This window comes from Trichosurus vulpecula, chromosome 4, assembly GCF_011100635.1.
Source record: "Trichosurus vulpecula isolate mTriVul1 chromosome 4, mTriVul1.pri, whole genome shotgun sequence".
Taxonomy (NCBI): Eukaryota; Metazoa; Chordata; class Mammalia; order Diprotodontia; family Phalangeridae; genus Trichosurus; species Trichosurus vulpecula.
Window position 1 is genome coordinate 230183228 of NC_050576.1, and position 13394 is coordinate 230196621.

General features: G+C 37.6%; 1 protein-coding gene across 1 annotated transcript in view; it reads right to left on the reverse strand.

Moving 5' to 3' along the window:
* Nucleotides 1-13394, reverse strand: part of VEPH1 (ventricular zone expressed PH domain containing 1) — a 221833-nt gene that overhangs the window by 96590 nt on the left and 111849 nt on the right. Inside the window, exons 8-9 of the mRNA XM_036756099.1 lie at nt 7306-7518; nt 5673-6070 (exon numbers count right to left, since the gene is read on the reverse strand). Coding sequence (XP_036611994.1) covers nt 5673-6070; nt 7306-7518 — 611 coding nt within the window. The remainder of the gene's footprint in view (nt 1-5672; nt 6071-7305; nt 7519-13394) is intronic.

Here is a 13394-nt window from a genome sequence, read left to right on the forward strand (position 1 = left end):
CAACTTCCTAAGGTGAAGGTCTAACCATGTTATTCCACAATTTAAGGAACTCCAGTGGCTCCCTCCTGCCTCTAGGATCAAATATAGAATTCTCTGTTTAGCATTTAAATCCCTTCATAGCCTGCCTCCTTCCTACCTTTCCAGTCTTCTTACACCTTACTCCCCTCCATGGACTCAGATCCAGTGGCAGTGACCTTGCTGTTTTTCACACGTGTCTATCTCTTGCCTGAACATTTTTATTGCTTGTCCTCATGGCTGGAAATTTCTCCCTCATATCTGCCTCCTGGCTTCCCTGACTTCTTGCAAATCTCAACCCAAATCCCACCTTTTGCAAGAAACCTTCTCTCTTTAATCTGCAATTGATTCTCTTTTTACAGTTGTTTACATGTTGTCTCCTCTATTAGAGTATAATTTCTTGAGAGCAGGGACTGTTTTTTTGCCTTTCTTTGTATCCTTAGCACTTAGCACAGTGCTTGGCCTATAGTAAGTCTTAATAAATGCTAGTTTTCTGATTGACTGACCTGTGCCCTCCTTGGCAAATCATTCAGTCTCTCTGAGTTTTGGTTTCTTCACCTATGCACTGGTGGGGTAGGAAGAGGTGACCTGAAGGGTCGCTGCAGCTCTAAATCTAGGGCATTATCCTAAATTCCTCATCCTCTCTGGGTCTCTTATTCATCTGTGAAATAAAGGGGTTTGGAAGAGATAAGCATTATGATCCTGTACAACTTGAATTCTTATGATTCTAAGTCTAAAGTATTCCTACAGCATTTATAGGAGAAAGTTGACAATGTCAAGTAGAAAAAGATGTTACCAAAAAATTGTTGCGAATACAGCACAGTATTGCGATGATAATGTTGTCCTTGTGTAGGCTCAGCTATCCCAAAAGCATCTGCATAAAAGATGTACTCATCTGTAGTGCCAAGGAACAAAGCAACAGTTCAACTGAAAGCCCTACCATTGCTTGGCCAACCCATATCCCAGGCACTGGGTCATGGTTCCCAGATCACCTTGCCTGATACTCTCCTTTGAATATGCAGGTCTAAGACTTGCTTTTGACAACTTAATTTTTATTGATGCCTTTTTTTTACCAGTAACTTTACATTATACTCCTTCAACCCCCATATCCAATATCCTCCCATGTACAAAGTAAAATAGTTAAACAAAACCAAAAGAAAGAGATTGCATCTTTCAGTATATGAAACATCTGGCAACCATAGCCTACTTCCACCATATGCTTGGAGAAGGGAGATCTGTTTCATCATCAGTTGGAATGATATTTCTCAGCATCTTCTTTGATCCCACCTTGGAACCCTACTAATTATGTGATCATAGACAAGTCACCTAAGTTTTCTAATCTTCCCCATATGTCAAATGAGGGGGTTAGATAAGATGGCCTCTGAGATCTAGGCTCCTAGGTACCTCTAATGCACAGTCCAAATTTGCCCAGCACAGCTAATGGACTTTCCTTCACCCTTAAGTTCAAGGACTCACCTCCATTGATAGAGTTCTTGAGATGCAAGCTCTGAGAACACCCTACAGGTGAAACCAGAGAGTTAAAAAATAAGTAGACCGAGTAGACAAATATGACTGAATCCTCCAATTTAAAGGTGGGACTAATTATGGAAGAAGAGAAAGGAGTGGCATTAACTGAGCTACAAGTGCATTCAGAAACAGAGCCAGTTAAAACCCACTTTGCCAGGGCATGAGAGGATTCTCCTCTGTGTGAAATCCTACTTTGTGAAGAACAAAAATAAAGTTCCAAATTAGATGATAAAGCGACTGTCAAAGCAAGGTTCCAGTAAATTTGTAACATCTTCAAAACTGTATGTGATGTGTCCCAAAAGTCTCAGTGCAGTTTAAAGCTATTTAAAAACTTCACTCTGTACCAAGATCTTTGGGACACCCTATATAGTCTATTTCTTCCTAAAATGTTGTAATCATGCTTAAGACACATGCCCACATGTGTGTGCGATTATAGTTGTACAATTTCAAGTTTTACTCTGTTATTCTACTCACATCATTGAAGTCATTATGCCTATCTTCCTGGTTCTGCTCATTTAAATGTATATGTCGTTCCATGTTTTTTTTTTCTGAATTCTTCATTGTCGTAATTTCTTTGTAAGCAATAATATCACATTACGTTCCTGTATTACCAATTATTTGGCCATTTGTTCAATCAATCGGTATCCACTTATTTTCAGTTCTTTGCTGCCACAAAAGTGCTGTTATGAGTACTAGTCCTCCTCCCCAGCCCTCTCCCATTTTTTTCTGCATGATTCCAAATTGCTTTCAGAATGGTAGAACCAATTTAAAGCTCAACCAACAGTATTTTAGTCTGCTTTTGTCATCTTCGATAAGATTGTTGATGCTAGGTGAAACCTCATAGTTGTTTTTAGGTTTATGAACACCTGCATGTGCATTTGGGGTAGTTGTGATGTGTTTTTTTGGGGGGGGGTGATATTTTTTTCTACTTTCCATTTTCTAATTTATTTAACTAAATACAATTTGTATTTCTCTTTTTACTGGTGATTTCAACCAATTGCTCACATGGTTGTTATTTCTATTTCTGGATGGTTTTGCATGATTGGGCATATCTATTTCTACTTGACTAGCATCAAATTAAACAAAATTGAATTTCTCAATTGGTATCTTTTCTTAATAACTTTTAAAATTCTTTTGAGTGAGTCTTAGTTCTTTTTGAAGGAAAGAAGTGAAACCTCTGAATGATCACCTAATCACAGGAGAAGTTGCAACAGCCAGGAGACTGTTCACTGGCATTTGGATAGAGGACTTTGTGTAATCTCTGAAATATTAACAGCTTGTCCCGTGCACAGTCAGCACGGGTTCTCTTTCTGTGGATAGATTTACAATGAGTCACATCAATCTCCTTTTCCCCGCACATGTCCTACTCAAGGAATTTCCCAGTGACTTATTTGAGAAACTTCCAGGAAATTGCAGTAGTATGAATGAATTCGGAAATAATGGCTAAAAAAAATACTTGGCCAAGTTTTCAGTTTTTGTTTGACAGGAAACATTTTGTATCAAAAGAAAATGCTATGCTTTTTTTTTTTTAAGGAAAAGAGATGATGGATTCATTCAGTATTTCAGGCAAACCCCCCAGAGATTCAGTTTGCTCTCTAACTCCCAACATAATTCACAGAAGTGGGAAGAAATATCATGTTTTGACAACTAACTAGGTGTTAGAAACAGCTTCTCAGGATTTTTCACAAATTCCTACAAGAAGCAAACCTTCCTACTTAGGAGACAAGCTTTTGATTCTTTGAACCTAATTTTTTTAAAAAAATTAAAAATTAGTATATATGAATATATTTACATATATACACATATAGGGGCTAAGTGGATAGGCAGCCTTCCTTAAAGTCAAGAAGGTTTGGTCCCAGGTCCTGCCCCTGCCTCATAGACATCCTGGCTGGCTTCATGATCTTGGTCAAGTCATTTAACTTCAGGGGGCCCAGGCTAACTCTGTAAGACTCCAAACTGCCAAGCAGATGTTGCTCTGCATTAGTAGAGGAAGTTTCCACATGAGGAATAGAATGACAAGTTTAGACTGATGTTTTTTAAATTAGAACCTACACAGCACAGTGCATGGATGATTGAGTTTCAATTCAGAAAGAACTGAATTCAAACCCTACCTTAGCTACGTAACCATTGGCAAGTCACTTCAGTCTTCTGAAGCTCAGAGAACTCCTTAGGATGTATGATAGATGAGTTGTTATCTCCATTGGTAGAAAGAATTCGTACACTGGGAAGTCAATGATCTCACACATGCTTTGTGAGTTTGCATTTAGATTAGGGTTTTTTAGTCTAGGGTCCATGAACTAGATAGACAGATATAGATAGATAGAGAGAAGTAGATATATAGATATAGATTATATCTATATAGATCTCTTTATAAATATAGGTATATTTATACATACTTATCTAGAGAGATATTTATATGCAAATATATCTATAGATATATATTTAGATCTATATATCTCTATCTATGAATTATATATGTATGTATATATACACATATATACATATACATAAGATGTTTATATGTATATATGCAAGTATAACTGTATTTCAAGATATTTAATTTCCTTTATAACTCTATTTATTTTATGTATTTATTTTATTTTATATTTTTATCTTTATTTTAAATTTAATTTAATTTAGCATATTTAAAAACAATACTGAGAAGTGGTTCATAGGCTTCATTAGACTGATTGTCAGAGAAGTCCATGATCCAGAAAAAGTTGAGAACTCCTAATTTAGATGGTCTCATAATGGTTCTCCCACTCGGTGCAGTCCTGAGGAATTCATCTGACATCTTTAACTTTGCTTCCTTATCTATGCATGAACAAATGGGTTGTTGAGAAAACTAGCAGTCACTAAAAAGTGTGCTTTATATTGAACTTGGTTATTCCAGCTATTTCCTAAAGCTGACATGCTAAATTATTCCAAAATTCCTATAAAAAAATAAGCAATGTTTCTTTTGTTAACCCAACTTTAATACTTATAATAATTTGGTATAAAACTCTTAGGAAATGTAATGTTCCACTTAGTCTTGCTAAACAATAATGCATGTTATTCCTGAATTCTTGAGCTGCCACTTAGTTCTCTCCTCTCTTCATGGGCTCAGGAGCAAGCCATGATAAGGATGGATTTTTTCTTCTTCTAACTAGAGATAGGTGAAAGGTAAAACAGGAGGACTGGATGCTAATCTTGGAAAGAGATCATGGGCAGAGATAAGGAAAAGAGAAAGTGATCTATCACCGTAGAGTTGAAATATTCTAGCTGTGTGGTAGCTATGAGTCTGTGGGGCTCTGAATAAGGAAAATCCTATAATTACAAGTCTATAATAGGGCAATAGACCATGGAAAAGGGCAGCACTTCTCAAGAATATGTAGACCCATGGTCATTCCCTCCTCTAGCTCCGATCAAGACCAGGATGAGGATAGGGCCACCAGAGCTCTGACCCTGCGTACCAAAATTTAAAAGGTGCTGTTTTCAGCAGCACTGGAATAGCTGAGATTAGCAGCTGGTTAGAGCAAACAACTAATCAAAATGAGAAGCTGCTCAGTGGCATATATTTGTGGTCCATAACAGACCATAATTCTCCTAGAGTTTGATCCATGGCTTCCCCAGATGTAGCCTGGGAGACATAGTCCCACAGTCCCTATCTCTAACCCAAGGGGTAGGGCCATGGGTCTCCAATTCCTGGACTGCATGTATCTTTTAAAAAGTTCATTTGAGGTCATATTTTATATACTTTGCTCAAGGTGTCATAATTGTTACTTCTCTTATTATGGTAGGGAGCTATTCCTCTCTATATGCAATAACGCATAATCAGCATTCGGCTATGCCTGAAGAGGAATATATGATTGTGGAGCTAACTTGTTGAGTGAACAATCAAAGGGTAACTATGAAGTATGGGTAAAAATCATCAGCACATTGTGGTCTTATGGTCATTGATTTGGGATACTGGAAGATGAGCTACTCTGAATAAGATGGAACAAAAGTAAACAAATGATAAGGGAATATTTTCAACATATCATATCCAAACAGCCGAAAAGAGACAAGATGACCAATTATGTGATGACAGCAGTATTGTGATTCCAAAGTCCTCTGAAGTTTTGCAAATCTGAAAAGTTCCAAATGCTTACCTTCAATGGTGCACTGATCTGGGACTGGAATGTTCCTCCCAATTTCCATGACATATGCTTTCACTTTGCTGAGATTTTCCTTTAAGTGCAAATAGAGCTTATCCTGGTATTCCACATGACTTTGTGTAGTCTCTGGTGTTTCTTGGGGGTCATTCTCTTTAACTGTTTCTGGCAAGTTCTCGGATTCTGTCCATTTACTACTTGGGTGTGAAATTGAAGAAATTTCCAGCTGTGATTCTTCAGTATTTGCCTTAAATGGTGACTTGTGATTTTCTTGGCTAAGCGGGTCTATTTCTGAAAAAGAGATGCTGGCCATTACATCTCCATTCTTAACATCTTGTTCATCATCTGAATTTGTATGGTTTAGGTGGACTGCATGCAAAGCTAAACTTTTTGACCTATAATGTAAACAAAGGAAAAATTAAAACATGATTTAAAAAAAAAGATTCTTTACAGGATGCCAAGTGAGAGAAAGGTAATAAACAAGGATGCAGCTTCTGGAGTGAGTCCTGATGCCTAGATTGTACAAAATGCTGCTTTCAAAGTGATTAACAACTCAATGAAGTCACTAAGTGGGGCATAGGAAAATTCTCCAATGTACTTAACTGACTTGTGAAGATTCAGGTCATTAACAGCCTGGGGGTATATTCAAAGCCAAAGATCAAAGAATTCAGAGTTAAAATTAATTTACACTGCCAAGAATAGTCCTGAAATATTTCCACGTTTTCAGAATCTGTAATTTTATCTGTGTGAATGCCCTCTCTGCTGATGTGGGTCATAGCCACTCTATAACCCACCTGAGCTTCAAGAGTTGCTGGCGCCAGTAAAGTCATCCCCCCCCTGTAGACAAGCTGGTAACTTAGCTAAGGCTGGTCAGAAGACAAACAGCCCATCACCAGCTCCATTAGCTAAGTTATTCCACATTCGCAAGCCCTTGTGGAAGTCATTGTCTGCTGGCATAGGCTTCTCTAGCTCATATACATGTAAATCTTGGGTTTTCTTCTGAAAGATAATCTATCGAGACTTTTGAATTTTGATTGCCAATACTGTCACCTCTATTTAAAAAAAAATATTATTGAAACTCTAGCACACCATAAGCTTTCCTCTCCAGATAATAATCCCTTAAAAACAAAGAATAAAATAAAGAGCAAAAACAATAATGGTTAAGGAAAAATAACCAATAGATTGAAAAAGTCTGACATTGGATGCAATGTCTCATTCCTTCTGCCTCAGAAAAAAATAGGCGGGCATCTCTAATGGATTTAGATAGTACCTGCACATAGAACACATAGAGAGACCTTAATAAATGTTCACTGATTATAGGATCATAGGCCTGGAGCAAGAAGAGACCCCAGAGATCACCTAGTTCAAACCTCTCATTTTAAAGATTAAAGATTAAATTGAATTTTCTTTTTTTCCCCCTTCTGATGAGAAAATGCATGCTAAGTGCTCTTTATGAACCTTAGATGCCAGTAGGTGGTTATCACCACCATCATCAAGAAAGACACCAAGTAATCCAGGAATTAAATTTCTGATAGTCACAAATATTAGTTATTTAAATCATCCCCATAACACTGAGAAAAATCTTTATGACAAAACTGATGGGAAACCTGAAACTCACAGGCATCCCTACCTATTAAATCTCATATCTTTTCTTTCTTCCTTTGAAACTTGGCTTAGACTGTATCTTCTAACAGAACCAGGAGGACTGTGCTCTCCATTTATTTTTTCTTCAAAAGCCTGTATCTTAACTTGCAGTCTTTCATCCTCTTCATTTCCATTAGTTGCAGCAGATTTGAGATCTTCCAATGGTTCTAAAGGTTCCGTTTCAGGCTCACTTTCCATCCTAAAGGAACACAAATGATTAAAAAAGCTGTCATTCTATCCTTTGGGAGTGTTGGCATTGTCTCTTTAATTGCCTTTCATATTGAATGACAAACTTTGCCTAGTGAAATATTTTTGGTCAAAGTATGTCAATTCAGTTTAATTCAATTCAATCTTAAAAACACATTTCTTAAGTGTCTTCTTGGTGCTAGATACTCTGCTCAACCCTGTTGATACAAAGACAAAAACGAAGCTGTCACTGCCCCCTAGGAGTTTATTATTTGGGGTGGATGGGGACAAAACATGTATAAAAATGACTACAATAAATTATTTACAAAGTAATAAAATGGAATTCCAAGGGGAGAAGCAGCTAAGCACCTTGAGCTATGCTTTGAAGAAATCAATGAGCAAGTATTTATTAAGCATCTCCTGACCACTGGCACCATGAAGAGCATTAGAGCCACAAAGCCAGAGAAGGAAAGAATCCCTATTTGGAAAGAGTGGATGGGGATCCTACGAGAGAGATAGCTTTACATGGTAGAGGCATGAGAGATGATAAGGGAAAAACAAGCTAGCTTCCTGAAATAGCTAGAAGCTGGCATTTATATAACTGGTTAAGATTTACAAAGCACTTGTGTTAACTTGTTCAATCCTCCCAATAGCCCTGGAGGGCAGGTACTACTATAACTACTGTTTTATGGAAGAGGAACCTGAAACACAGAGACTTTAAGTGACTTGCCCAGATTCACACAGTAAATGTCTGCAGTAGGATTTAAAGTCAGGCATTCTAGACTCCAACTGGCACACTTTGTACACTATATGACCTAACTGCCTTAGTATAAAATTTCGTTAGGATCAAAGCAAGCCGACCTCAAATGCGGACTGGGCCATTCATCGATTCATCAATTTATTTCTTCAATATTTATTTCATGCCTACTAAATCCAAGGCCCTGGGCCGGGAGGTTAAGGGGCTTTTAAAATCGCATAAGGCATCATTACAACATCCATAGGGCTTAGACTTTCCAGCAAAGCATTTTCTCCTGCTGGCCAAACATTGTGGAAGCTGTTTCCTGTTTGGCCAGACTGCCTGCAGAGCTGATACATTGTCTTGCAAAGGTGACAAAAACAGAAATGTTCATGGACAGTAGGTAGGTGGGCAGAACGTTCTCACAGTGTGCATGTTTTCCCAGACTTGATTCACTTTTTGGAGATTAGCAGACATTCTCTTGAAATCGTGTCCCCTAGGAGGATTTGGAAACAGATTATAGTAAATAGCCCAATGGATAAAATGGGAAATTTTCCTTTGAGAGTCTTTTGTGGATTCCTCAGGCTTCATTTCATAGAATGTTTGAGCATTGTCTGCTAGGCATTATGATAGACACTGCATATCATCAAAGAAAACAAGTGAAGCAGGCCCTGCTCTCAAAAAGCTTACATTCTATTGGAGGGACACACAGATAAAGAAAAATTCACAAACCAAGGTAACAATGAAGAGTCTCTTCCTATAGATGGAAGTGCTCCCAAAGAACTGAACTCCCACTTGTGATGGAGTTCACAATGATGTCCTGGGTACATTCAAATAATATCAGCAATAGCAATAGCAGAAGTAGTCATAAATATATAATTTCAGTGTTTTTTCTTACTAGTCTAGGGGATAGTTTTTAAGTTTACATGCCATCTCTCTTTTGTGGGGGTTTTCATTGAATCTTCTCTTCACTAGAGCAAACACCACCAATTCTTCCAACAGTTCCTCATGGGATCCCATTCTAGGTAAGTCCTAATCAATTCATGAGATAGGATAAGAACTTTGATGTCATTAATATGGAGAGCTCCCAAAGAGAAAACTCCATGAATGGAGCTAGATATCTTCTTTGTGCTTTATAATTTGACAGTTGCCTGAAGTACTAAGGAGTTAAGTGATTCCACCAGGGTCACACAGCTAATGTGTCAGAGCCAGGACAATCTTTCTGACTCTGAAGCTGGCTTTCCTTCTGCTATACCATGTTGGCTCTTCTGTAGCCTTCTTAAACCATGGTACTCATAACTGATCACAATATTTCAGTTATGCTCTCAGTTGAATCCCTGGGCAATTCAACAGTGAAACATATCCTTGTTTTTCAAATATGTTCATTAAATTACTATATCTGGGATTTTTTAACTTATAGAATGTGAAAAAGTAATGTACTACCACCCTCCACCCATGCCTACAAGTCAGATGTTAAGCATTATGTGAAGTTTTAAATCTTCAATATATGAGCTGTGAGACAGAACAAGAAGTTCTTGTAACTGGGACTTTAAATTTGTTGATCCCCCTTCCCACCCCCGTTAAGCTCCAGGCTAAATAACGACAGGAGTATTAAAGCCAAAGAGAACATTTTTCTTCCACAAAATTTCAAGCTCCCAATTTTGTCTATTGCATACCTTCACTGAGACAGTTGCTAATCTGTGTTTTATATGACCCTTACTTTCAACTATCTCTTATTAATCATAGTCTTGATATTTTTCATGCCTCAAAGAGTGCCTTAAAAAACTTCACCCATTCTATATATTGTGGGACTAGAGAAACAACTGCAGAGAGATGCAGACACAGCCATCTCAAGATGCCAAGGCTCTCTTCGTTTCTTCCCCAACAGAACGCAAAATGAAACATATCTTGAGTAAATCAATGTCTTTCTTGGGATTCTCTGCCTTCACCAGGAAATAACCTACTCTAGAGAAATAGAGACCAGCACAGCCAACACTGATGCAGCTCCAGCAAGAGAAGTCAAGAGAAATCTCTACAAGTTAATCCACGGCTACATTTCATATTCTGTTACCATCAAAAGTACTTTACGAATCTTAGGAAGTGGCCCACTCCCCAGAAGTTTTCAAATAGAGGCTGAACAACCTCTGGTGCAAAAGAGAGTCTTGTTTAGGTATAAGAGGAAAATAAATTGCCTCTGAGACAGGTAGATAAATAGATAGATAGATAGATAGATGATAGGAGATAGGCTAGTAATTAGGTAGATTGATAGTAGCTAGCTATAGCTAGGGGATAGAATTGATAAATACTAGGTAGGTTAACAGACAGTAGATAGATTGGTGGATAGGTGATAGAAAGAAAGACAGAATCAGAGATAGAAAACATTCTATGACATTCTTTAGTTGACATGCCAATAAGTCTATGTCTTACTAACACCATTATCAAAAATACCTTAAATACATGTGTACTTGACTCTAATAAAAGTTGGTATAAAGGTAATTAGTTGTTGATGCTTTCTTAGTAAATTTTTTGGGTGTTTAAAGCATTTTTTCCCGTGCCTTTGGTAACTTTCCCTCCCTTGGATACCAATTCCTCAACACTCCTCATAATTATATCACTCCCAGCGTGAAATTAATCTCCTTTATGTACACTTATTCCTATTTGTTCTCTTTAGTTTTATTTCTATCTCCTCTATCAGCAGAACAGGAATTCTCATGTTAGAGACCAAGTAGGGAAACCAATTGCTACAAAAATCTTTGCAGATCTTTTCCATCTTTCCTCTGTTTGTTATCTTACTTCCCTTTTTATCCTTAGATGCCCTTGGAATGACTATCTACCTGGGTCTTTTGCAGACTTGCTTTAAATTGGTTTTAGTTTCCATTGCTTCTCTGAATTATGAAGTAATACTGTTATCATCCTTCACAAGATTTTACAAATGAGTTTATATTGTAAATTTATGTTGGTGGTGGTCAAATTACCATCTGTCTCTACTTGACAAGTGAACCAAGTTTTTGCTGACTAAGGTGATTTTTAAGCTCTTTTGCTTTCCTTGTTATGTACATAATGTAACTTTCACATCACCTAAACATTCATATGAAATTATCATCGTCATTTCTACTGTCTATTACTCATTTTTCATTATCAACAACTTGTTTAAATGAGTCAGGATTAGGTTATTTCAATTGCATGCCCTATAGTTTAACATTTTTTTCTAGATTTATGGTAATTCTGGTCTTTGTTCTAACAAGTTTGTTGTCTGATTATACACAAATTGATTCACGGAAGCCTCATCAGTGATTTTTTCCTATTTGTTACATATATGATCAATTTCATTTTTTCGTGATACTAGTTGGTGCCCACCATGTCATTAGTACTTACTAATACTTTCTTGAAGAAGGTATTCATGGTGGAAAGACATGAAGCATGTGTGTAGTTTACAAGTGTTTTAATTCTCTAATTCCATGTATGTGAAATGTTTTTTTAACACATTTCTTACCATCTTCAACTCTTTCCACCTTTGCATTTAATTTACCAAGTATCAAGGTATATTTTGCTTTAATTTGGTGGTTCTTCTCAAAGTCCTCATAACAATTTCACTACCACTTTACCCTCTGAAATCAATGCTGAAGCATAAGCTGTAATTACTTTCATAGTAACTGTCTTTGTGTAAATATTTGTTAATAGCTTTGCAGTACAAAAATGACTAAATGTCCCATGAAATCATATATCTTGTTGCCTTTGGACATTTGATAAAACCAGCTTTGTTAACTTCTTTCTTTGACTTTCCAAAGAGATCCCATTGGTCACATTTCCATTTGGCTGTATCCTCCTTCTTTCTCTTGGTTTATTTAAAACAAACTGTTGACATTGATGTGATTCTGTTCCTCTTATAAGTATTCTCTTCTTGACCGTTTGACCAAGATCTCACATTTAGAGTGCCGACATCCAAGTTCAAGTTTATAGATGATCTAACACCTGTGATTTGGAGCACTCCCTGTCCCCTTTTCACCTCTCTGCTGCTATCACTGCCAAAGGCAAATGTCACTGCAGAGAACTGAGGACCGTTTTGTATTTCTCTTTGTTTAATGAGTTATCATGTTCTAAGAATTAATTGCCAAGTGGCCAGTGTGGGTGATGAGACTTTCCCATACCTAGAGAGGCTGTTCCCTGGAAAGTGGGCTCAATCTGTTGCTAAGACTTTACTCAAGCCTTTCTATCATGGAGGCAGCTGCTATCTACACATTTATTCAAAGCACTGATACTCTGATAATTTTTTCTTTTCACACAGTAGAAATGTAACAAACATCTATTTTAGAATGAATGAATGAATCAGTGAATGTTGATCAGAACAAGGCCAAGCAAGGACAGCTTTAAGGCACTTGGAATCAGGTGCACAGCCTTCAAAAACTCAGTCACCTCCATGTCATGATGAAGCATTAGCGTCACTTTGTGGGGCTTCAATTTCATGAGCTTATGATGATTATTAGAACATTTAAAAACATTGGTGCTAGAAATAATATAGATGAGATTCTTCACATTTTAAAATAGCTACTCTTCTCCAGTTAGCTTTTACACTTGGTGATAATGCTGAGTGTTATTTCCTATGCTAGCTTTCTTACCAGAAGTACTGCTTGAGCTATTTTAAATTTTGTGGTTTGCATTATGTCACTGACACACTCTTATCCTTGTCTCAAAGGCTTAGTGACAGGTAAAGTATGGAAGCAGTCAGGGATTGGGAACCAATCCTGAAACAAACAACATAAAGTCCAGGCACTCAGGCTAAGATGAGAAATATAGAGATGTGGCTTTATTTGTTACCATCCCCTCCAACTCTGCTTCTACCTGGCCCTGCTGGGGAACTGAGGCTCTCTGGAGAGGAGCTAGGGAGGGGTTGCCATTCAACCGGTGGCGGGGTGGGGGGTGGGGTGGGGGGGCGGAGGGGGGGCGGGGCGGAGATCGGGAAGGATAAGTGAAAGATGAAGGCTGGTTCAGAACATAACCACCACTCCACTTTCTCCTGCTTCTTTGTTCTGTCTTGAAAATAAGGATGTGGGTCTGGGAAACAGAAGCATCTTTTGAAGTAAGCATCTCCAGAAATAAATCCAACCTTGTTTTCCCACTTCCACCAAAAGGAAATGTATCTTAATGTGAAGGGT